The 26501-nt window shown below is 49.3% G+C and overlaps 1 protein-coding gene across 2 annotated transcripts in view; it reads left to right on the forward strand.

Moving 5' to 3' along the window:
• OSGEPL1 (O-sialoglycoprotein endopeptidase like 1) overlaps nt 1-26238 on the forward strand; it is a 109086-nt gene extending 82848 nt beyond the window's left edge. The window contains exons 7-8 of one of the 2 annotated variants that reach the window (XM_063932779.1): nt 14817-14888; nt 25792-26238. In XM_063932779.1, the coding sequence (XP_063788849.1) occupies nt 14817-14888; nt 25792-25870 (151 nt within the window). In that variant the 3' untranslated portion in view covers nt 25871-26238. The remainder of the gene's footprint in view (nt 1-14816; nt 14889-25791) is intronic. The other variant, XM_063932780.1, reaches the window with a different exon arrangement.
• The last annotated feature ends 263 nt before the right edge of the window (nt 26239-26501 follow it).

Here is a 26501-nt window from a genome sequence, read left to right on the forward strand (position 1 = left end):
TCTCTTCACATAAATATACTGGAGCTAAGAGCGATTTACAATGCTCTAAGTCTGGCAAAACCCCTGCTTCAGGGTCAGCCGGTGTTGATCCAGTCGGACAACATCACGGCAGTCGCCCACGTAAACAGACAGGGCGGCACAAGAAGCAGGACAGCAATGGCAGAAGCTGCAAGGATTCTTCGCTGGGCGGAAGATCATGTGATAGCACGGTCAGCAGTATTCATTCCGGGAGTGGACAACTGGGAAGCAGACTTCCTCAGCAGACACGATCTACACCCGGGAGAGTGGGGACTTCATCCAGAAGTCTTCCACATGATTGTGAACCGTTGGAAAAAACCAATGGTGGATATGATGGTGTCCCGCCTCAACAAAAAACTGGACAGGTATTGCGCCAGGTCAAGAGACCCTCAGGCAATAGCTGTGGACGCTCTGGTAACACCGTGGGTGTTCCAGTCAGTGTATGTGTTCCCTCCTCTGCCTCTCATACCAAAAGTACTGAGAATTATACGGCAAAAGGGAGTAAGAACGATACTAGTGGCTCCGGATTGGCCAAGAAGAACTTGGTACCCGGAACTTCAAGAGATGCTCACGGAGGATCCGTGGCCTCTACCTCTAAGACGGGACCTGCTTCAGCAGGGACCGTGTCTATTCCAAGACTTACCGCGGCTGCGTTTGACGGCATGGCGGTTGAACGCCGAATTCTAAGGGAAAAAGGCATTCCGGAAGAGGTCATTCCTACACTGGTAAAAGCCAGGAAGGAGGTGACTGCACAACATTATCACCGCATTTGGAGGAAATATGTTGCGTGGTGTGAGGCCAGGAAGGCCCCCACGGAGGAATTTCAACTGGGTCGATTCCTACATTTCCTGCAAACAGGATTGTCTATGGGCCTCAAATTGGGGTCCATTAAGGTTCAAATTTCGGCCCTGTCGATTTTCTTCCAGAAAGAATTGGCTTCAGTTCCTGAAGTCCAGACTTTTGTAAAAGGAGTACTACATATACAGCCCCCGGTTGTGCCCCCAGTGGCACCGTGGGATCTTAATGTAGTCTTGGATTTTCTCAAATCCCATTGGTTTGAGCCGCTCAAATCGGTGGAGTTGAAGTATCTTACATGGAAAGTAACCATGCTACTGGCCCTGGCTTCAGCCAGGAGAGTATCAGAATTGGCGGCTTTATCATATAAGAGCCCATATCTGATTTTCCATACGGACAGGGCAGAACTGCGGATGCGTCCTCATTTTCTGCCTAAGGTGGTGTCAGCGTTTCACCTGAACCAGCCTATTGTGGTGCCTGCGGCTACTAACGATTTGGAGGATTCCAAGTTGTTGGACGTGGTCCGGGCATTGAAAATATATATTTCAAGAACGGCGGGAGTCAGAAAGTCTGACTCACTGTTTATATTGTATGCACCCAACAAGATGGGTGCTCCTGCTTCTAAGCAGACGATTGCTCGTTGGATTTGTAGCACAATTCAACTTGCACATTCTGTGGCAGGCTTGCCACAACCTAAATCTGTCAAGGCCCATTCCACAAGGAAAGTGGGCTCATCCTGGGCGGCTGCCCGGGGGGTCTCGGCATTACAACTCTGCAGAGCTGCTACTTGGTCAGGGGCAAGCACGTTTGCAAAATTCTACAAATTTGATACCCTGGCTGAGGAGGACCTTGAGTTCTCTCATTCGGTGCTGCAGAGTCATCCGCACTCTCCCGCCCGTTTGGGAGCTTTGGTATAATCCCCATGGTCCTGACGGAGTCCCCAGCATCCACTTAGGACGTTAGAGAAAATAAGAATTTACTTACCGATAATTCTATTTCTCGTAGTCCGTAGTGGATGCTGGGCGCCCATCCCAAGTGCGGATTGTCTGCAATACTTGTACATAGTTATTGTTACAAACAAATTCGGGTTGTTATTGTTGTGAGCCGTCTGTTCAGAGGCTCCTACGTTTGTCATACTGTTAACTGGGTTCAGATCACAAGTTATACGGTGTGATTGGTGTGGCTGGTATGAGTCTTACCCGGGATTCAATATCCTTCCTTATTGTGTACGCTCGTCCGGGCACAGTATCCTAACTGAGGCTTGGAGGAGGGTCATAGGGGGAGGAGCCAGTACACACCACCTAATCCTAAAGCTTTATTTCTCTAACGTCCTAGTGGATGCTGGGAACTCCGTAAGGACCATGGGGAATAGCGGGCTCCGAAGGAGGCTGGGCACTCTAGAAAGATCTTAGACTACCTGGTGTGCACTGGCTCCTCCCACTATGACCCTCCTCCAAGCCTCAGTTAGATTTCGTGCCCGGCCGAGGTTGGATGCACACTAGGGGCTCTCCTGAGCTCTTAGAAAGTTATAGTCTTAGAATTTGTTTTTTTCAGTGAGACCTGCTGGCAACAGGCTCACTGCAGCGAGGGACTAAGGGGAGAAGAAGCGAACTCGCCTGCTTGCAGCCGGATTGGGCTTCTTAGGCTACTGGACACCATTAGCTCCAGAGGGATCGACCGCAGGCCCAGCCTTGATGTTCGGTCCCGGAGCCGCGCCGCCGTCCCCCTTACAGAGCCAGAAGCAGGAAGATGGTCCGGAAAATCGGCGGCATGAAGACGTCCTGTCTTCACCGAGGTAGCGCACAGCACTGCAGCTGTGCGCCATTGCTCCTCATACACACTTCACACTCCGGTCACTGAGGGTGCAGAGCGCTGGGGGGGGGCGCTCTGAGGCAGCAATAAAAACACCTTGGCTGGCTAAAATACCTCAATATATAGCCCCTGGGGCTATATATGAGGTAAATACCCCTGCCAGAATCCCAAAATAAGCGGGAGAATAGGCCGCGAAAAAGGGGCGGAGCCTATCTCCTCAGCACACTGGCGCCATTTTTCCCTCACAGCTCGGCTGGAAGGAAGCTCCCTGGCTCTTCCCTGCATTTCTACAATACAGTAAGAGGGAAAAAGAGAGGGGGGGCACTAAATTGGCATTGTATACAGTATAAGCAGCTATTAGGGACATAACTCAGTTAGTCCCTGTATATATATAGCGCTCTGGTGTGTGCTGGCATACTCTTACTCTGTCCCCCCAAAGGGCTTTTGTGGGTCCTGTCCTCTATTTGAGCATTCCCTGTGTGTGTGGAGTGTGTCGGTACGGCTGTGTCGACATGTTTGAGGAGGATAATGATGTGGAGGGGGAGCAGATGCCTTTAGCAGAGATGTCACCCCCTGCGGGGCAGACACCTGAGTGGATGGTATTATGGCAAGAAATGAGTGCACGTATAGACTCCTTACATAAAAAATTTGACGACATGCCGACTGTGGGACAGCCGAGTCTTCAGCTCGTGCCGGTCCAAGGGTCTCAAAAGTCATCAGGGGCTCTAAAACGCCCGTTATCTCAGGTGGCACAAGTAGATGTCGACACGGATACTGACTCCAGTGTCGACGACGATGAGTCAAATTTAATGCCCGTTAAGGCCATTCGCTGCATGATTGAGGCAATGAAAGAGGTGTTAAATATTTCTGATTTACATCCAGGTACCACAAAAAAGGGTATTATGTTTGGGGAGAAAAAACTACCTGTAGTTTTTCCCCCGTCAGATGAATTAAATGAAGTGTGTGAAGAAGCGTGGGCTTCCCCTGATAAGAAATTGGTGATTCCTAAGAAATTACTAATGGCGTTCCCTTTCCCGCCAGAGGATAGGTTACGTTGGGAAACACCCCCGAGGGTGGATAAAGCGCTCACACGTTTGTCAAAAAAGGTGGCACTACCGTCCCAGGATACGGCCGCCCTTAAGGAACCTGCTGATAGAAGGCAGGAGGCGATCCTGAAGTCTGTATATACACACTCAGGCATTATACTCAGACCAGCAATTGCGTCAGCTTGGATGTGCAGTGCTGCCGCTGCATGGTCAGATAACCTGTCAGAAAATATTGACACACTAGACAGAGACACGATCCTGTTAACAATTGACCATATAAAAGACTCAGTCTTATACATGAGAGATGCACAGAGGGAAATCTGCCGGCTGGCATCTAAAGTAAGTGCACTATCTATCTCTGCTAGGAGATGCTTATGGACTCGCCAGTGGACTGGAGATGCAGATTCCAAAAGGCACATGGAAGTTTTGCCTTATAAAGGGGAGGAATTATTTGGGGATGGTCTCTCCGACCTAGTTTCCACAGCAACGTCTGGGAAGTCAGCATTTTTACCCCATGTCCCCTCGCAGCCTAAGAAGGCACCATTTTATCAGGTTCAGTCCTTTCGATCCCAGAAAAATAAGCGGGGAAAAGGAGGGTCTTTTCTGTCAAGAGGCAGAGGCAGGGGAAAAAGGCTGCAGCAAACAGCAGGTTCCCAGGAACAAAAGTCCTCCCCCGCTTCCTCTTCCAAGTCCGCCGCATGACGGTGGGGCTTCACAAGCGGAGCCGGGTACGGTGGGGGCCCGCCTCAGGAATTTCAGCGATCAGTGGGTTCGCTCACAGGTGGATCCCTGGATCCTTCAAATAGTATCTCAAGGATACAGGCTGGAATTCGAGGCGATTCCACCCCGCCGTTTCCTAAAATCCGCCTTGCCGATTGCTCCCTCAGACAGGGAGGCAGTGCTAGCGGCAATTCACAAGCTGTATTCCCAGCAGGTGATAATCAAGGTACCCCTACTCCAACAAGGCCGGGGTTACTATTCCACACTATTTGTGGTACCGAAACCGGACGGTTCGGTGAGACCCATTCTAAATTTGAAGTCCTTGAACACATACATAAAAAAATTCAAGTTCAAGATGGAATCGCTCAGGGCGGTTATTGCAAGCCTGGACGAGGGGGATTACATGGTATCCCTGGACATCAAGGATGCTTACCTACATGTCCCCATTTACAATTCTCACCAGGAGTACCTCAGATTTGTGGTACAGGATTGCCATTACCAATTCCAGACGCTGCCGTTTGGACTCTCCACGGCACCGAGGGTATTTACCAAGGTTATGGCGGAAATGATGATACTCCTTCGAAAAAAGGGAGTTTTAATTATCCCATACTTGGACGATCTCCTAATAAAGGCACGATCCAAGGAACAGTTGTTAGTGGGAGTAGCACTATCTCAGGAAGTGCTGAGCCAGCACGGTTGGATTCTGAATATCCCAAAGTCACAGCTGGTCCCCACGACACGTCTAATGTTCCTGGGAATGATTCTGGACACGGCCCAGAAAAAAGTGTTTCTCCCGGAGGAGAAAGCCAGGGAGTTGTCTTCTCTAGTCAGAGACCTCCTAAAACCAAAACAGGTATCGGTGCATCACTGCACGCGAGTCCTGGGAAAGATGGTAGCTTCCTACGAAGCAATTCCATTCGGCAGGTTCCATGCCAGAATCTTTCAGTGGAACCTGTTGGACAAGTGGTCCGGATCGCATCTTCAGATGCATCGTTTAATAACCCTGTCTCCACGAACCAGGGTGTCTCTTCTGTGGTGGCTGAACAGTGCTCATCTTCTGGAGGGCCGCAGATTCGGCATACAGGACTGGGTCCTGGTGACCACGGATGCCAGCCTACGAGGCTGGGGGGCAGTCACAAAGGGAAGAAATTTCCAGGGACTATGGTCAAGTCAGGAGACTGCCCTTCACATAAATATTCTGGAACTAAGGGCCATTTACAATGCCCTAAGTCAAGCAAAATCCCTGCTCCTACACCAGCCGGTGCTGATCCAGTCAGACAACATCACGGCAGTCGCCCATGTGAATCGACAGGGCGGCACAAGAAGCAGGACGGCGATGGCAGAAGCCACAAAAATTCTCCGATGGGCGGAAAATCATGTACTAGCACTGTCAGCAGTGTTCATCCCGGGAGTGGACAACTGGGAAGCAGACTTTCTCAGCAGGCACGACCTCCACCCGGGAGAGTGGGGACTTCATCCAGAAGTCTTCCAAATGATTGTAAATCATTGGGGTCGTCCACAGGTGGACATGATGGCGTCCCGCATAAACAAAAAACTAGAGAAGTATTGCGCCAGGTCAAGAGACCCTCAGGCGATAGCGGTGGACGCCCTAGTGACACCGTGGGTGTACCGGTCAGTGTATGTGTTCCCTCCTCTACCTCTCATACCAAAGGTACTGAGAATAATAAGAAAGCGAGGAGTAAACACAATTCTCGTGGTTCCGGATTGGCCAAGAAGAGCGTGGTACCCGGAACTTCAAGAGATGATCTCAGAGGACCCTTGGTCCCTGCCGCTCAGACAGGACCTGCTACAGCAGGGCCCCTGTCTGTTCCAAGACTTACCGCGGCTGCGTTTGACGGCATGGCGGTTGAACGCCGGATCCTGAAGGAAAAGGGCATTCCGGAGGAAGTCATTCCTACGCTTATTAAAGCCAGGAAAGATGTTACGGCAAAACATTATCACCGCATATGGCGGAAATATGTTGCATGGTGCGAGGCCAAAAAGGCCCCAACAGAGGAATTTCAACTGGGTCGATTTCTGCATTTCCTGCAAGCAGGAGTGAATATGGGCCTAAAACTAGGCTCCATTAAAGTACAGATCTCGGCTCTGTCGATTTTCTTTCAAAAGGAACTAGCTTCAGTACCTGAAGTTCAGACATTTGTGAAAGGAGTGCTGCATATTCAGTCCCCATTTGTGCCTCCTGTGGCACCGTGGGATCTCAACGTGATGTTGAATTTCTTGAAATCACATTGGTTTGAGCCACTAAAAACCGTGGATCTGAAATATCTCACGTGGAAAGTGGTCATGTTATTGGCCCTGGCATCAGCCAGGCGAGTGTCAGAATTGGCGGCTTTATCATGTAAAAGCCCTTATCTGATTTTTCATATGGATAGGGCAGAATTGAGGACTCGTCCCCAGTTTCTCCCTAAGGTGGTGTCAGCGTTTCACCTGAACCAGCCTATTGTGGTGCCTGCGGCTACTAAGGATTTGGAGGACTCCAAGTTGCTAGATGTTGTCAGGGCCCTGAAAATATATGTTTCCAGGACGGCTGGAGTCAGAAAATCTGACTCGCTGTTTATCCTATATGCACCCAACAAGCTGGGTGCTCCTGCTTCTAAGCAGACTATTGCTCATTGGATTTGTAGTACAATTCAGCTTGCACATACTGTGGCAGGCCTGCCACAGCCTAAATCTGTCAATGCCCATTCCACAAGGAAGGTGGGCTCATCTTGGGCGGCTGCCCGAGGGGTCTCGGCTTTACAACTTTGCCGAGCAGCTACTTGGTCAGGGGCAAACACGTTTGCAAAATTCTATAAATTTGATACCCTGGCTGAGGAGGACCTGGAGTTCTCTCATTCGGTGCTGCAGAGTCATCCGCACTCTCCCGCCCGTTTGGGAGCTTTGGTATAATCCCCATGGTCCTTACGGAGTTCCCAGCATCCACTAGGACGTTAGAGAAAATAAGAATTTACTCACCGGTAATTCTGTTTCTCGTAGTCCGTAGTGGATGCTGGGCGCCCATCCCAAGTGCGGTCTATCTGCAATACTTGTACATAGTTATTGTTAACTAAATCGGGTTATTGTTGAGCCATCTGTTGAGAGGCTCTATCGTTTCATACTGTTAACTGGGTTTCATATCACGAGTTGTTCGGTGTGATTGGTGTGGCTGGTATGAGTCTTACCCGGGATTCAAAATCCTTCCTTATTGTGTACGCTCGTCCGGGCACAGTACCTAACTGAGGCTTGGAGGAGGGTCATAGTGGGAGGAGCCAGTGCACACCAGGTAGTCTAAGATCTTTCTAGAGTGCCCAGCCTCCTTCGGAGCCCGCTATTCCCCATGGTCCTTACGGAGTTCCCAGCATCCACTACGGACTACGAGAAACAGAATTACCGGTGAGTAAATTCTTATTTTTTGTGCCCTGTCTCCTGCGGGGCTGCTGTTCCCCATGGTCCTGACGGAGTCCCCAGCATCCACTACGGACTACGAGAAATAGAATTATCGGTAAGTAAATTCTTATTATATATATATATATACTTGTGCATTAACCCCGGCACTCACTGAATCCACAGCGGGATATAGCTTGCTCCTGTGCCTTCCCCATCCGGGGGTCTCCCTCCGGTATATGCAATCAGAGAAACAAAGAGGCGGCACTCGGAGACTTGAAAATTCAAAGTGTATTCACAACAAGTGACATCAACGTTTCGGGGACCTATTCCCCTTCGTCAGGATAAAGTGACAGTGCATCAAAACAGTTTAAATAACATGACCCATTACTCACCCCATGTGCACATGTGTTCTATCATCTGCTTGTTACCAGCTGGCCACCCGTCGGAGCCTCCGCTCGGTGCTTCCGCCCGCGTCAGCGTGGACCGGAAGTGACGTCGCGGGACCCCTCCGCTGTATCCATGGCAACACTGTGTGCAAAACAAATAAATCATCAGTGTAAACAGCGGCTACTGTAACAACATACCATGACAAATATCACATATTCCTTACTAAGTGCTTCAGTGTCAAGCATTAAAACAGTGTTGTGCATAACTTACTTAATATATTCCTATATTATAAAAATATTGTGAAACCTTATAGCTGTGACATCGTAAAATTCTGATTAAAAACAATGGCGCATCGCAGATACCCCTGTAGCCCTACTCTCCTTCTTGTATTACCCGCCAGACACACTCTGTCTCCGGCTTCATTTCACCATATAACATTCACATTGCTGCTAGAGTCTAATGGACAGCTTATCCAGTATGGCAGTCCTCAATCACAATCATTAGCCACATAGCTTACTAATTTGTCGATGTTGGTAACCGGTATGGGGACCACCTGAAAATATCTGAAATTTTATGGACCTATAAACGAGCCCTAGAAATGGATAGAAAACATTTTTTAAAAAGAAAATTATTCATGCAGGCGACCAAGCTGCAGAGATTTCTTTATACAAAGTTAATTAAGCCCAAATTATCATTGAGCCCGTTAGGTTTTAACGTATTGAGCCTATGGATCCACATGGATTCAAGTTGTAGGAGTCTTTTGCCCCTATTGCCCCCCCGACCTGACTCTGGGATATGGTCTATAATACGATGTTTTAGGGTGGCCATACTATGGCGATGTTCCACAAAGTGCTTCGCAACGGGCTGGTCACCCCCTCCTGTAGCCAACGCATTTCTAATGGCCTGCCTGTGCTGTGCCATCCTGACCTTGAACTGGCACTCTGTTTTGCCTATATAGTAGCGCCCACAGGGGCACATAATGGCATATATCACAAATTTTGAACTACAGGTTAATGGCCATTTAATTTTATAGCTCTTCCCTGAGCAGGGGTGGGCAATGGAATCGCCAGGTGACATATAGGTGCAAGTAGTGCACCCGGTGCATTTAAAGCACCCATTTTTTCTTGTCATTTTTAAAACAAATTTAAAACAAAACCCACCCATTTCATGACAAGAAAAAATGGGTGCTTTAAATGCACCGGGTGCACTACTTGCACCTATATGTCACCTGGCGATTCCATTGCCCACCCCTGCTCAGGGAAGAGCTATAAAATTAAATGGCCATTAACCTGTAGTTCAAAATTTGTGATATATGCCATTATGTGCCCCTGTGGGCGCTACTATATAGGCAAAACAGAGTGCCAGTTCAAGGTCAGGATGGCACAGCACAGGCAGGCCATTAGAAATGCGTTGGCTACAGGAGGGGGTGACCAGCCCGTTGCGAAGCACTTTGTGGAACATCGCCATAGTATGGCCACCCTAAAACATCGTATTATAGACCATATCCCAGAGTCAGGTCGGGGGGGCAATAGGGGCAAAAGACTCCTACAACTTGAATCCATGTGGATCCATAGGCTCAATACGTTAAAACCTAACGGGCTCAATGATAATTTGGGCTTAATTAACTTTGTATAAAGAAATCTCTGCAGCTTGGTCGCCTGCATGAATAATTTTCTTTTTAAAAAATGTTTTCTATCCATTTCTAGGGCTCGTTTATAGGTCCATAAAATTTCAGATATTTTCAGGTGGTCCCCATACCGGTTACCAACATCGACAAATTAGTAAGCTATGTGGCTAATGATTGTGATTGAGGACTGCCATACTGGATAAGCTGTCCATTAGACTCTAGCAGCAATGTGAATGTTATATGGTGAAATGAAGCCGGAGACAGAGTGTGTCTGGCGGGTAATACAAGAAGGAGAGTAGGGCTACAGGGGTATCTGCGATGCGCCATTGTTTTTAATCAGAATTTTACGATGTCACAGCTATAAGGTTTCACAATATTTTTATAATATAGGAATATATTAAGTAAGTTATGCACAACACTGTTTTAATGCTTGACACTGAAGCACTTAGTAAGGAATATGTGATATTTGTCATGGTATGTTGTTACAGTAGCCGCTGTTTACACTGATGATTTATTTGTTTTGCACACAGTGTTGCCATGGATACAGCGGAGGGGTCCCGCGACGTCACTTCCGGTCCACGCTGACGCGGGCGGAAGCACCGAGCGGAGGCTCCGACGGGTGGCCAGCTGGTAACAAGCAGATGATAGAACACGTGCACATGGGGTGAGTAATGGGTCATGTTATTTAAACTGTTTTGATGCACTGTCACTTTATCCTGACGAAGGGGAATAGGTCCCCGAAACGTTGATGTCACTTGTTGTGAATACACTTTGAATTTTCAAGTCTCCGAGTGCCGCCTCTTTGTTTCTCTGATTATATATATATATATATATATATATATATAAATATATATATAAAAGATGCTGTCTTAGATATATATATAAAACATGCCCAAAGAGACATTAGTCTACTGGGTTCTAGAGTCAACGCTATGTCGATTTCTGCTTGACATGTCCTGTGGAACATGCAATGGACAGGTGATGCCGACATAAGAGGCATATGGAAGGTTTACCTTACAAGGCTGAGGATTGTGTGGAGAAGGGATCTCGGACCTAGTCTCCACAGCTATAGCTGGTAATTCTGATCTTTTGCCTTATATTCCAGCACAGCCTAGGAAAGCACGACATTATCAAATGCAGTCCTTTCGATCACAAAGAAACAAGAAAGTCCGAGGTGCGTCCTTTCTTGCCAGAGGCAGGGGCAGAGGAAAGAAGCTGCACAACACAGCTAGTTCCCAGGAACAGAAGTCCTCCCCGGCCTCTACAAAATCCACCGCATGTCGCTGGGGCTCCACAGGCGGAGCTAGGCCCGGTGGGGGCACGTCTTCGAAATTTCAGCCACAAGTGGGTTCACTCCCTGTTGGATCCCTGGGCAATAGATATTGTGTCTCAGGGATACAAGCTGGACTTCGAGGAGATGCCCCCTCACCGACGGCCCTGCCGGCTTCCCCCTTAGAGAGGGAAATAGTGTTAACTGCAATTCACAAATTGTATCTTCAACAGGTGGTGGTCAAGGTTCCCCTCCTTCAACAAGGAGGAAGTTATTATTCGACCATGTTGTAGTCTCGAAACCGGACGGTTCGGTCAGACCCATATTGAATTTAAAATCCCTGAACATATACCTGAAAGGGTTCAAGTTCAAGATGGAATCGCTGAGAGCGGTCGTCGCAAGCCTGGAAGGGGGGGATTTTATGGTGTCTCTGGACATAAAGGATGCATACCTTCATGTCCCCGTTTATCCACCTCATCAGGCGTACCTCAGATTTGTGGTACAGGATTGACATTACCAATTTCAGACGTTGCCGTTTGGTCTCTCCACGGCACCGAGAATATTTGCCAAGGTAATGGCGGAAATGATGGTACTCCTGCGGAAGCAAGGGGTCGCAATTATCCCATACTTGGACGATCTCCTCATAAAAGCGGGATCAAGAGAGCAGTTGCTGATCAGCGTAGCACTTCTCTGGAAGTGTAACGGCAACACGGCTGGATTCTAAATATTCCAAAGTCGCAGTTGGTTCCTACGGCTCGTCTGCCTTTCCTAGGCATGATTCTAGACACAGACCAGAAAAGGGTTTATCTCCCGATAGAGAGAGCTCAGGAGCTCATGACACTGGTCAGGAACCAATTAAAACCAAAACAGGTGTCAGTGCATCACTGCACTCGAGTCCTGGGAAGGATGGTGGCATCATACGAGGCCATTCCCTTCGGCAGGTTCCATGCGAGGACCTTTCAATGGGACTTACTGGACAAGTGGTCCGGATCACATCTTCAGATGCATCGGTTAATCACCCTATCCTCCAGGGCCGGGGTGTCTCTCCTGTGGTGGCTGCAGAGTGCTCACCTTCTCGAGGGCCGCAGATTCGGCATTTAGGACTGGGTCCTGGTGACCACGGATGCAAGCCTCCGAGGGTGGGGAGCAGTCACACAGGGAAGAAATTTCCAAGGTCTGTGGTCAAGTCAGGAGACTTGCCTTCACATCAACATCCTGGAACTAAGGGCCGTATACAACGCCCTACGTCAAGCGGAGACCCTGCTTCGCGACCAACCGGTTCTGATTCAGTCAGACACCATCACCGCAGTGGCTCATGTAAACCGACAAGGCGGCACAAGGAGCAGGGTAGCGATGGCGGAAGCCACCAGAATTCTTCGCTGGGCGGAAAATCACGTAAGCGCACTGTCAGCAGTGTTCATCCCTGGAGTGGACAACTGGGAAGCAGACTTCCTCAGCAGACACGACCTCCACCCGGGAGAGTGGGGACTTCATCAGGAAGTCTTCGCGCAGACTGCAAGTCGGTGGGTACTGCCACAGGTGGACATGATGGCATCCCGCCTCAACAAAAAACTAGAGGTATTGCACCAGGTCAAGACCCTCAGGTGATAGCTGTAGACGCCCTGGTGACACCGTGGGTGTTCCAGTCGGTCTATGTATTTCCTCCTCTTCCTCTCATACCCAAGGTGCTGAGAATAATAATAAAAAGAGGAGTGAGAACGATACTCATTGTTCCAGATTGGCCACGAAGGACTTGGTATCCAGTTCTGCAAGAAATGCTCACAGAGGACCCGTGGCCTCTTCCTCTAAGACGGCTGCGTTTGACGGCATGGCGGTTGAACGCCGGATCCTAGCGGAGAAAGGCATTCCGGAGGAGGTCATTCCTACGCTGATAAAGGCTAGGAAGGACGTGACAGCTCAACATTATCACCGTATATGGCGAAAATATGTTGCTTGGTGTGAGGCCAGGAATGCCCCTACGGAGGAATTCCAGCTGGGCCGTTTCCTTCACTTCCTACAGTCGGGAGTGAATTTGGGCCTAAAATTGGGGTCCATTAAGGTCCAGATTTCGGCCCTATCCATTTTTTTTTTTAAAAGGAGTTGACTCTCTACCTGAAGTTCAGACATTTGTAAAGGGAGTGCTGCATATTCAACCCCCTTTTGTGCCTCCAGTGGCACCTTGGGATCTTAACGTGGTGTTGAGTTTCCTGAAATCCCACTGGTTTGAACCACTCAAAACGGTGGAGTTGAAATATCTCACGTGGAAGGTGGTCATGCTATTAGCCTTGGCTTCGGCTAGGCGTGTGTCAGAGTTGGCGGCTTTGTCACATAAAAGCCCCTATCTGGTTTTCCATGCGGATAGAGCAGAATTGCGGACCCGTCCACAATTTCTGCCGAAAGTGGTTTCATCCTTTCATATAAACCAACCTATTGTGGTGCCTGTGGCTACTACGGACTTGGAGGATTCCGAGTTGCTTGATGTAGTCAGGGCTTTGAAGGTTTTTGTAGCCAGAACGGCTAGGCTCAGGAAAACAGAGTCTTTGTTTATCCTGTATGCTTCCAACAAGCTTGGTGCTCCTGCTTCAAAGCAGACTATTGCTCGCTGGATCTGTAACACGATTCAGCAGGCTCATTCGGCGGCTGGATTGCCGCTGCCAAAATCAGTTAAGGCCCATTCCACTAGGAAGGTGGGCTCTTCTTGGGCGGCTGCCCGAGGGGTCTCGAAATTACAACTTTGCCGAGCGGCTACTTGGTCAGTTTCAAACACTTTTTCAAAGTTCTATAAGTTTGATACCCTGGCCGAAGAGGACCTTGTGTTTGCTCAATCGGTGCTGCAGAGTCATCCGCACTCTCCCGCCCGTTTGGGAGCTTTGGTATAATCCCCATGGTCCTTACGGAGTCCCCAGCATCCACTAGGACGTTAGAGAAAATAAGATTTTACTTACCGGTAAATCTATTTCTCGTAGTCCGTAGTGGATGCTGGGCGCCCGTCCCAAGTGCGGACTTCTTCTGCAATGCTTGTATATAGTTATTGCTTAAATAAGGGTTATGTTATGGTTGCATCAGGGTTGACCTGTTGCTCTGTTGTTGTTCATACTGTTGACTGGGTATGTTTATCTCAAGTTATACGGTGTGATTGGTGTGGCTGGTATGAGTCTTGCCCTGGATTCCAAAATCCTTTCCTTGTACTGTCAGCTCTTCCGGGCACAGTTTCTCTAACTGAGGTCTGGAGGAGGGACATAGAGGGAGGAGCCAGAGCACACCAGAATCTAAATTCTTTCTTAAAGTGCACGTCTCCTGCGGAGCCCATCTATTCCCCATGGTCCTTACAGAGTCCCCAGCATCCACTACGGACTACGAGAAATAGATTTACAGGTAAGTAAAATCTTATTTTATGTATTACTAGTTATATATATATAGTGCACAGTACATTGACTGGCACATATCATTTGGGAGGGTGTTTATTCCTAGCCTAAGCTCAGGTCCTGTTTCCACTATATTACTCACCGCTTACATTTCCCTGTCCCTAGTCTGACGTCCCCCCCCCCAACGCAGCTGCAGTCCCCCCATAGAGGAGCCACCTGACCCCACTGCCCCGTTGTGTGTTCCTGTAACGTTAGGGAGTTGCTCTCTTTTTAGGTCACGTTGGCTTGTGAAAGGATTGTGAACAAGGTTGTTTATAAAGTGTGAATACATGGTCACTAGTTGTATATGAAGCACAGATCCGTATCTTCCCAATACTTTATCTCCTTAGGAATGGTATTGAGAGGCTGCGCGTGGGGACCGGAGTATTGGATGAGACATGCGGCATACGATACCAGCCAAGGTAAGGTCTACAGGCCTGCAGCTCATTCCTCACGTGTTTATTCCCATCGTATAGATCTGAAGCAAGCCTGTCTGGAGCAGTATAGTTTGGCGGCATTGTGCCTGTTGTACCCGCGGTCAGCTCTGAATAGGAAGACTTCAGGTGTGGCCACAATGTATATAAAGCCAACAAACGCTTAATGACATGTCTTGTTTTTGTGATGTATAGAAAGTGCGGTCTGTTATGTCAGACCTGCACTGCGACCCTAAACGCAGCAAAACCGTAGCGTCAAACAAACAGACGCTATTGTGGAAAATAAATTACAAAACCTGTAATACCCTGATAGTATAAGTCAGCCCACTATGGGTCTGTAGCCCTTTCTTATCCACTGTGTGTATGTTATATGTGTGTATATGTTACTGGGGTCCTGATCTATGACATTCAGAGTGCCGACCGTATGACACTATATTTCAGATCATGTCCTGCAGTTAGGACTAGCATCTATGAGGGCACCGACGCAAGCAATTCCTATTTCTCTTACGTCCTAGAGGATGCTGGGGTCCATATTAGTACCATGGGGTTATAGACGGGCCCACCAGGAGCCATTGGCACTTTAAGAGTTTGAGAGTGTGGGCTGGCTCCTCCCTCTATGCCCGTCCTACCAGACTCAGTTTAGAAAATGTGCCCGGAGGAGCCGGTCACAGCTAGGGGAGCTCTACAGAGCTTTCTTAGTAAAAGTTTATTTTAGAGTTTTTATTTTACAGGGAGGCTGCTGGCAACAGCCTCCCTGCATCGAGGGACTGAGGGGGGGAGCAGTGTCCGCTCTGCGGGGTCTGAGCCACTGTCTCCGCTGACTGGACACTGAGCTCCAGAGGGGATAGATCTCTCCCCGCCGCAGGGGAACGCTCACCCCAGCAGCATGCCGCCACCCCCTTGCAGAGCTGAAGTTTGTGGCGAGTGAGTCACCGACCCCCCTAGCAAGCAAGGGGCCGGTGTGAAGATGGCAGCTACAGGGTAGGAGCGCAGTACTAACTGCGCTCCGGGGGAGGCTCAGCGGTACTTAGGTGCGGCGCTGTGAGGGGCGCCCTGAGCCGGCGCCTTAACCCTACACTGACCAGAAAGCCTGTCGGGGTCCTCGGATCTCAGCCAGCACAAAATCCTCAGGCCAGTATAATCTTGGAAGAGCGGGAAGACAGCGCCATTAAGGGGGTGGAGCTTCTCAGAGCGGACCCAGCAGCATTCAGCGCTATTTTCTTGCCTGCAGACACGCTGCCAGTGGAAGAGCAGTCCCTCCAGAGCACCTCCAGCTATCTGTACGGTACCAGGGGGTGTAGAAGGGGAGGAGGCTGTGTAAAGACTGTGTCACCTATTAAGGGACACAGTCAGCGCTGGTTAAGGGTCTCCCTATACCTATATAGCGCTGTGTGTGGGTTGGCTCCAATCTCTGTGTCTCTCTGCCATTTTTGGGGGGAAACTGTCTGCTCTGTACCCTGTGTGTATGTGGGGTGTACAAGCAAACATGTCTAGGGACTCTGTCTCATATGCTGCAGAGGATTTATCTTCTCAGGAAGATCCCATCCCATGTAATCAGGATTGCACTGTTGTAGCGCAGATCCCAGCTAGAGAACCAGAGTGGTTAGCCTCTCTTAGGGGGCTATTTCTCAGATTTCAGATAGGGTTGCTAGAACTGAGCATGCAACTTAGGTATTGCAGTCCTCCTTGGCAGTATGGTCTGATACTGCTCTCTCGGGGCCCCCTGCGGTACATTCTCACAAACGTGCTCTTGCCCAAATTATGCAGGATGACACGGACACCGATTCTGACACAGCAGACGGTGATGGGGATGTGTCGAGGGCGACGGCATCACTTGCTAAGGGGGTGCAGTTGATGATTGAAGCTGTGAGGAATATTTTACATATTTCTGACACACCTCCTGAGCAGGTTGAGGAGGCTTTTTTCACAGACTGTAAGAAAGCCCCTCTCACCTTCCCTGCATCTAAGGAATTAAATGCTATATTTGAAAAAGCCTGGGAAAACCCGGAGAAAAAATTCCAGATCCCTAAAAGAGTTCTGGTTGCTTTTCCCTTCCCTGGGGAAGATAGAAAAAATAGGATTTTAATACCTACCGGTAAATCCTTTTCTCCTAGTCCGTAGAGGATGCTGGGGACTCCAAAAGGACCATGGGGGTATAGACGGGATCCGCAGGAGACATGGGCACACTAAAAGATTTTGACTGGGTGTGAACTGGCTCCTCCCTCTATGCCCCTCTTCCAGACCTCAGTTATAGGAACTGTGCCCAGGGAGACGGACATTTCAAGGAAAAGGATTTTTGTTAAACCAAGGGATACATACCAACTCACACCACAACACACCGTACAACTTTATTACCAGGAATACCAGAGAACAGTATGAACGAAAAACAGCAACAAGCTGAACATGACCGATACACAACCTTTGTGTAACCGAAACCAACAAGTAACAATACAACCGCAAGTAACAGTACGCACTGGGATGGGCGCCCAGCATCCTCTATGGACTAGGAGAAAAGGATTTACCGGTAGGTATTAAAATCCTATTTTCTCTTACGTCCTAGAGGATGCTGGGGACTCCAAAAGGACCATGGGGTCTATACCAAAGCTCCAGACTGGGCGGGAGAGTGCGGACGACTCTGCAGCACCGATTGAGCAAAAATGAGGTCCTCATCAGCCAGGGTATCAAACTTGTATAATTTAGCAAAAGTGTTTGAACCCGACCACGTAGCTGCTCGGCAAAGCTGAAGTGCCGAGACCCCTCGGGCAGCCGCCCAAGATGAGCCCACCTTCCTGGTAGAATGGGCCTTCACCGACTTCGGCAACGGCAATCCAGCCGCAGAATGAGCGTGCTGAATCGTATTACAAATCCAGCCGCAATAATCTGCTTGGAAGCAGGATTTCCAATCTTCCTCACAAGAGCCGTTCTGGCGACATAAATCTTCAACGCTCTTACCACATCGAGAGATTTTGGCACCGCCACGGCATCCGTAGCCACTGGCACCACAGTAGGTTGGTTTATGTGAAACGAAGAAACCACCTTTGGCATAAATTGTTGACGAGTCCTCAATTCCGCTCTATCCACATGGAAAATCAAATATGGGCTCTTGTGAGACAAAGCCGCCAATTCCGACACCCGTCTGGTGGATGCCAAGGCCAAAAGCATGACCACTTTCCAAGTGAGAAATTTCAACTCAACCTTTCGCAAAGGCTCAAACCAGTGAGACATAAGAAATTGTAACACCACGTCAAGATCCCACGGTGCCACGGGTGGCACAAATGGAGGATGGATATGCAGCACTCCCTTCACGAAAGTCTGAACTTCAGGAAGGGCGGCCAATTCTTTTTTAAAGAAAATAGATAAAGCCGAAATCTGTACTTTGATGGAACCTAATTTTAGGCCTGCATCCACACCTGCCTGCAAAAAATGGAGGAAACGACCCAGCTGAAACTCCTCCGCAGGAGCTTTCCTGGCTTCACACCACGACACATATTTTCTCCAAATACGGTGATAATGCTTCGCCGTGACCTCCTTTCTAGCCTTAAGGAGAGTGGGGATGACTTCCCCGGGAATACCCTTTCGAGCTAGAATTTGGCGTTCAACCTCCACGCCGTCAAACGCAGCCGCGATAAGTCCTGAAATACGCATGGCCCTTGCAGTAACAGGTCCTCTCTGAGAGGAAGCGGCCAAGGATCTTCTATGAGCAATTCCTGAAGATCCGGATACCAGGCCCTCCGTGGCCAATCTGAAACTACGAGTTCTGCTGGAACTCTTGTTCGTCTTATGATCCTCAACACTTTCGGAATGAGAGGAAGAGGAGGGAACACATATACCGACTGAAACACCCACGGAGTTACCAGGGCGTCCACTGCACTGGCTTGGGGGTCCCTTGACCTGGAACAGTACCTCGGAAGCTTCTTGTTGAAGCGAGACGCCATCATGTCTATTTGAGGAATTCCCCAACGCTCTGTCACTTCTGCAAATACCTCTTGATGAAGAGCCCACTCTCCCGGATGGAGATCGTGTCTGCTGAGGAAGTCTGCTTTCCAGTTGTCCACGCCCGGAAGGAAAACTGCTGACAGAGCGCTCAGGTGCTTTTCCGCCCAGCGGAGAACTCTTGTGGCCTCCGCCATTGCCGCTCTGCTCCTTGTTCCGCCCTGACGGTTTACGTACGCTACTGCTGTTACGTTGTCCGACTGAATCAGGACAGGTAGACCTCGAAGAAGGTGTTCCGCTTGCAGAAGGCTGTTGTAAATGGCTCTCAACTCCAGAACGTTTATGTGGAGACAAGTTTCCTGGCTTGACCATTTTCCCTGGAAACTTCTTCCTAGCGTGACTGCTCCCCAGCCTCGGAGACTTGCATCCATGGTCAGCAGGACCCAATCCTGGATTCAGAACCTGCGTCCCTCTAGAAGGTGAGAACTTTGCAGCCACCACAGGAGAGAAATTCTAGTCCTGGAAGATAGACTTATTTTCCGGTGCAAGTGCAGGTGAGACCCGGACCATTTGTCCAGCAGGTCCCACTGAAACACCCTTGTATGAAACCTGCCAAACGGAATGGCTTCGTAAGCCGCAATCATCTTCCCTAGCACTCAAGTGCATTGATGAATCGACACTCTTGCCGGTTTCAGAATCTCCTTGACCATGCATTGGATTTCCAAAGCCTTTTCCTCTGGAAGAAACACTCTTTGCAGTTCCGTGTCTAGGATCATGCCCAAGAAAGGCAGCCGAGTTGTCGGAATCAACTGAGATTTTGGCAAATTTAGAATCCAACCATGATGTTGCAGAACCGTCAGGGAGAGTTCCACACTTCTTAGCAACTGCTCCTTCGATCTCGCCTTTATCAGGAGATCGTCCAAGTACGGGATAATTGTGACACCTTGCTTGCGTAGCAGTACCATCATTTCCGCCATCACTTTGGTGAAGACCCTCAGGGCTGTGGAAAGCCCAAACGGCAACGTCTGAAATTGGTAATGACAATCCTTCACTGCAAATCTCAGGAACGCCTGGTGTGGAGGATATATCGGGACGTGCAAGTAGGCATCTTTTATGTCTACTGACGCCAGAAAATCCCCCCCTTCTAGACTAGAGATCACTGCCCGAAGAGATTCCATTTTGAACTTGAAGTTTTCAAATACAGATTGAGGGATTTTAGGTTCAGGATCGGTCTGACCGAGCCATCCGGCTTTGGTACGACAAAGAGGCTTGAATAAAACCCTTCTCCCCGTTGGGACGGGGGTACCGGGACAATGACACACTGTTGACACAGCTCTTGTATTGCCGCACTCACTACTTCCCTTTCTGGGACAGAAACTGGCAAGGCTGATTTGAAAAATCGGTGGGGGGGGCACCTCCTGAAACTCCAGTTTGTACCCTTGGGACACTATGTCTAAGACCCAAGGATCTAGGCCCGATTGAAACCAGACCTGACTGAAGATTCGGAGATGGGCCTCTACCGGCACGGACTCCCGTAGGGGAGCCCCAGCGTCATGCGGTGGACTTGGCAGAGGCCGGGGAGGACTTTTGGTCCTGGGAGCCTGACACAGCAGGCGCCCTTTTTCCCCTTCCTCTACCTTTTGAAGCAAGGAAGGACGAGCCTCTTCCTTTTTTGTATCTATTAGGCCGAAAGGACTGCATCTGCTGATGGGGTGCCTTTTTCTGTTGTGCTGGAACATAATGAAGAAAAGATGACTTACCCGCTGTAGCGGTAGACACCAGGTCAGCAAGGACGTCCCCAAACAAGACACTACCTTTATAAGGGAGAGCTTCCATAGCTTTCTTGGAGTCGGCATCAGCATTCCACTGATGAATCCACAGCGCTCTCCTGGCCAAGACAGCCATGGCATTGGCCATTGATCCCAAGAGGCCAATATCCCTCGCCGCATCCTTTAGGTAAGCTGCAGCGTCCCTGATATAACCGAGAGTCAAAAGAATGTTATCCCTATCCAGGGTATCCATATCAGATGCCAAATTATCAGCCCACTTAGCAATAGCACTACTCACCCAAGCCGACGCCACGGCAGGTCCGAGGAGTGCACCCGTAGTGACATAAATGGCTTTTAATGTCGTTTCCTGCTTACGATCCGCAGGATCCTTGAGGGCAGCAGTGTCGGGAGACGGAAGTGCCACCTTCTTGGACAGCCGGGAGAGGGCCTTTTCCACATTGGGAGATGACTTCCACTTTTCCCTGTCGTCAGAGGGGAAAGGATATGCCATAAAAATTCTCTTTGGAATCTGCCACCTTTTATCAGGCGATTCCCAAGCTTTTTCACAAAGAGTGTTCAGTTCATGAGAGGGGGTAAACGTCACCTCAGGCTTTTTCCCTTATACAAACAAACCCTTGTATCTGGAACAGCAGGTTCCTCAGAAATATGTAAAACATCTTTAATTGCCACAACCATGTACTAAATACTCTTCACCACTTTTGGATGTAAACTGGCCTCACTAAAGTCGACACTGGAATCAGAGTCCGTGTCGGTATCAGAATCCGCCATCTGGGTAAATAAACGTTTCTGTGACCCTGAGGGGGCCTGTACCTGGGATAAGGCTTCCTCCATAGATTTTCTCCACGTTTGAGTCTGAGAATCAGATTTATCCAGCCTCTTAGACAATAATGCCACATTTGCAATCGGGTCGGAACTGCACCTAGCGATCGTCTCTGAGACAGAGGTGGTCGCTGGGCAGGAGGGGGTTGAATGGCGGCGTTAAGCCGCCGTTTAGGGGGAGCAGTCCGGCCAACGCAGGCGTGGCCGGACCATTGGGGGGGCGGGCCGCATCGGTTGTGTGACGTCTCACCCAGCCTCTGAGACCAGCGGCAAATAACTCCAGGCCATCCGCAGGAGCTGCGCTGGCCGGGAGTTACTCCTCACATACAAAGGCATCGCCGCTGTGCGATGCATTTGTATTTGTGCGGGGGAGGGGAGGGGCCGGACTGACATGCAGGGCGGACTAGCCCTGTGCTGGCCGTCCCCCCGCATGTCAGGGAACATGATCGTAGCTGTGCTAAATTTAGCACAGCTACGATCAACACGGAATGACCCCCATTGTGTCCAGGGGGTACAGGCTGGAGTTTCAAACTCTCCCACCTCACCGATTTCAAATCAGGCTTGCCAGCTTTGCCGGCAGACAGAGCTATTCTACTGGACGCTATCCTAAAATTGGTAGTGTCCGAGGTCATTGTTCCAGTTCCACCTCATCAGTTGAACAAAGGTTACTATTCGAACCTTTTTGTGGTACCGAAGCCGGATGGTTCAGTCAGGCCAATACTGAACTTTAAATCTTTGAACCCTCATCTCCGGGAATTCAAATTCAAGATGGAGTCTCTGAGAGCAGTTATCTCAGGACTGACGGAGGGGGAGTTCCTGGTGTCCCTGGACATCAAGGATGCGCACCTCCACATTCCCATTTGGTCACCGCATCAGGCCTATCTCAGGTTTGCACTGTTAGAAAATCACTATCAGCTTCAGGCACTGCCGTTCGGTCTCTCAACGGCACCGAGGGTCTTCACCAAGGTGATGGCAGAGATGATAGTTCTCCTCCGCAAGCAGGGGGTGAACATAATTCCATATCTGGACGATCTGCTGATCAAGGCATTGTCCAGGGAGAAGTTATTAAGATTCATTGCTCTCACGACACATCTACTCAAGGAGCACGGTTGGATCATGAACCTTCCAAAGTCTCATCTGGAGCTGACAAGGAAGCTGTCTTTCTTGGGGATGATCCTCGACACGGAGGTGCAGAGGGTGTTTCTACCAGTGGAGAAAGCGTTGGTGATTCAGACAATGGTCCGGGATGTCTTAAAGCCTGCCCGGGTATCGGTTCAACAGTGCATCCGCCTTCTGGGGAAGATTGTTGCCTCCTACGAGGCTCTGCAGTACGGAAGGTTTCATGCTCGATCCTTTCAACTGGATCTCTTGGACCAGTGGTCAGGATCTCGACAGAGGATACGTCTGTCACCAAAAGCCAGGATTTCGCTCCTCTGGTAGCTACAACTACCACACCTTCTGAAGGGCCGAAGGTTCAGAGTTCAGGACTGGATCCTTCTAACCACAGATGCAAGTCTAAGAGGTTGGGGGGCAGTCGCTCAAGGGGAGACCTTCCAAGGAAGGTGGTCAAGTCAGGAGTCCCTTCTTCCGATAAACATCCTGGAACTAAGAGCCATATACAACGGTCTTCTTCAAGCAGCACACCTTCTACAGGATCGGGTTGTTCAGGTTCAGTTGGACAACGTGACCACAGTGGCCTACATAAACCGACAAGGCGGAACGAAGAGCAGGGCTGCAATGTCAGAGGTGTCAAGAATCCTCCTCTGGGCAGAAAGGCACGCTGTAGCGATGTCCGCAATCTTCATTCCGGGAGTAGACAGCTGGGAAGCAGACTTCCTTAGCAGACACGATCTCCATCCAGGAGAGTGGGGCCTCCACCTGGAGGTGTTTGAGGAAGTAACCGGTTGGTGGGGGGTTCCTCACATAGACATGATGGCCTCTCGCCTCAACAAGAAGCTGCGGAAGTACTGTTCCAGGTCGAGGAACCCACAGGGAGTAGCGGTGGACGCACTAGTAACACCGTGGGTGTTCACTTCAGTGTATGTGTTCCCTCCACTTCCTCTAATTCCGAAAGTTCTTCAACTTGTAAAAAGAACAAAAGTTCTGGCAATCCTCATTGCTCCAGACTGGCCAAGGAGGGCTTGGTACGCGGATCTGCTGGAAGATCCACGGCCCCTGCCTCTTCAAGAGGATCTTCTACTGCAGGGGCCGTTCACTTATCAAGACTTACCACGGCTACGTTTGACGGCATGGCGGTTGAGCGCCAGATCTTAGCTCAGAAGGGTATTTCGAGCTAGGTTATTCCTACCCTGATGCAGGCTGGGAAGGGGGCAACGTCTAAACACTACCATCAAATTTGGAAAAAATATGTATCTTGGTGTGTATCCCAGAAATTTCCTGCGGTGGAGTTTCAACTTCGTCGTTTTCTCCTTTTCCTGCAAGCAGGTGTGGATATGGGCCTGAGATTGGGCTCCATCAAGTTCCAGATCTCAGCTTTATCCATTTTCTTCCAGAAACAATTGGCTGTCCTCCCTGAGGTTCAGACCTTTATGAAAGGGGTTCTGCACATCCAGCCTCCCTTTGTGGCGCCAACGGCACCCTGGGATCTTGATGTGGTGTTACAGTTCCTGCAATCGGATTGGTTTGAGCCTCTACAGGAGGCTGAAATCAAATTTCTCATGTGGAAGGCGGTCACTTTGTTGGCCTTAGCTTCTGCTCGACGTGTGTCGGAATTGGGGGCTTTGTCCTGTAAAAGCCCCTATCTGGTCTTCCATGAGGATACGGCGGAACTCAGGACTCGTCAACAGTTCCTTCCTAAGTTTGGTTCAGCTTTTCATATCAACCAACCTATTGTGGTGCCAGTGGCTACTGACTCCTCAATTACTTCAAAGGCTTTGGATGTTGTGAGGGCTTTGAAGATTAATGTGAAGAGGACGGCTCGTCATAGGAAATCTGACTCTGTTTGTCCTCTATGATCCCAAGAAAATTGGGTGTCCTGCTTCAAAGCAGTCGATTTCACACTGGATCAGGTTCACCATTCAGCATGCATATTCTATGGCAGGGTTGCCGTGTCCAAAATCTGTTAAGGCCCACTCTACTCGTAAGGTGGGTTCTTCCTGGACGGCTGCCCGGGGTGTCTCGGCTGTACAGCTTTGCCGAGCAGCTACTTGGTCTGGATCGAACACGTTTGCTAAGTTTTACAAATTCGATACTTTGGCCTCTGATGACCTCAAGTTTGGTCAAGAAGTTTTGTAGGAGCCTACGCGCTCTCCCTCCTGTTCTGGGAGCTTTGGTACATCCCCATTGTACTAATATGGACCCCAGCATCCTCTAGGATGTAAGAGAAAATAGGATTTTGGTTACCTACCGGTAAATCCTTTTCTCGTAGTCCATAGGGTGCCCGCACAGCGCTTTGTTTTCCTGCAGTGGCTATTTACTTCAGCACTGCCTGGTTCCTAGGTAAGTTCAGCGTTATTTACTGTTTCAGCTGTGGCTCAGTTTATCCGGCATGTTAGCGCGATTTGCCTTGTTGTGTGAGCTACTATGAATCTCGCCACTATCTGTGTATTTCCTTCTCTCGAAGTATGTCGTCTCCTCGGGCACAGTTTCTAGACTGAGTTTGGTAGGAGGGGCATAGAGGGAGGAGCCAGCCCACACTGTTAAACTTTTAGATTGCCAATGGCTCCTGGTGGACCTGTCTGTAACCCATGGTACTAATATGGACCCCAGCATCCTCTCCGGACTACGAGAAGAGGATTTACCGGTAGGTAACCAAAATCCTATTTTGCCGGCCATCTGCATATATATATATATATATATATCACACACACACACACACACACACACACACACACACACACACACACACACACATATATATACACAGACACTGTACTCTGCACTCCTAGGCATAAATCGTTAATACTGCCGGGTGGCATCCAAATCCAATCATGAAAACTATCAGTCATACAGAGGGGCTCCGGACACTCAGATCTATAGGTTTAGAGCTATGAGTTGTCCCCTGCAGCAACACTGCGACGCTGATAAGATGTCACACAGAGCTGGGGTATGTTCTGTCACCATTGAGAATATCATCAGAATTTAGACATGGTCTGAATGACGTAACATGAACATTATGCCGACATGCCGACTGTCCACATAACGGTTTTTGACAGTTTAAACCCAACCACTGAAATGTACTGTCAGCTTTGTGACTGGGCCCCAAAGACATAAGACGCCATTATAGAATAGATTTACATTTGGATTGCCGTGTAATAGAGTCCAGGATACTTACATTGTGCGCATGTCAGCTTACAGATGAATTCTCTGCCATGGTCTCTGTCTCGTAGGGCTCCCCTGGGGACTGACATCTCGGAGCGAGTGCGTAAAGCTGCAATACAGTTACCGTCACTCAGATACAAGAAGTGAGTCTCACCAGAGAAGATACCGGTGCGGAAATCAGGGCGCAGGAGAGCGACCAGCGCTGAGGATCGGCGTCAGATGGGGGCGCTAGTAAGGACTCCGTGTAAGGAAAGTGTTATGTATGGCAGAATATATGGCTCCTTTCTCTATACCACCTCGGCACTGAGCAGAAAGGGGACGCCATACACAGGGATATTTGCCGGTATTATCCGGTAATAGCCATATTCATGGTGCTAACCTATCTGCACATAGTGTGCGCTAATCCACACATCCGCTATTAGCGGTAGTCTAACAGTTACAGGGATCGCAATGTGTGTCATTTGCTGGAAGTGATTCTATTGGCCGACAATAAAGTGCCATTATATTATATTACAGCGCTCCTCTTTCCTCTGCTTGCAGTTTTTTTTCTCAACAGTATTTAATACATGTTCTAGTACACACGGATATCCGTCACAGTCACGCCTGTCTTATAATCACACAGGGTTCTGCTGGAATACTATCTCAGTTCAGCTGTTAGACCCAGTGGGTCAGATTTACTAAGCAGTAGCTTTTGCAAGCTGCCGTTTCTCAGCGCCAAATGTAAAAACTGCAATAATATTACATGTAAAAAGCGGGCGTTTCTTTGATGTCATTGCCG

This window comes from Pseudophryne corroboree, chromosome 7, assembly GCF_028390025.1.
Source record: "Pseudophryne corroboree isolate aPseCor3 chromosome 7, aPseCor3.hap2, whole genome shotgun sequence".
NCBI classification, from domain to species: Eukaryota; Metazoa; Chordata; class Amphibia; order Anura; family Myobatrachidae; genus Pseudophryne; species Pseudophryne corroboree.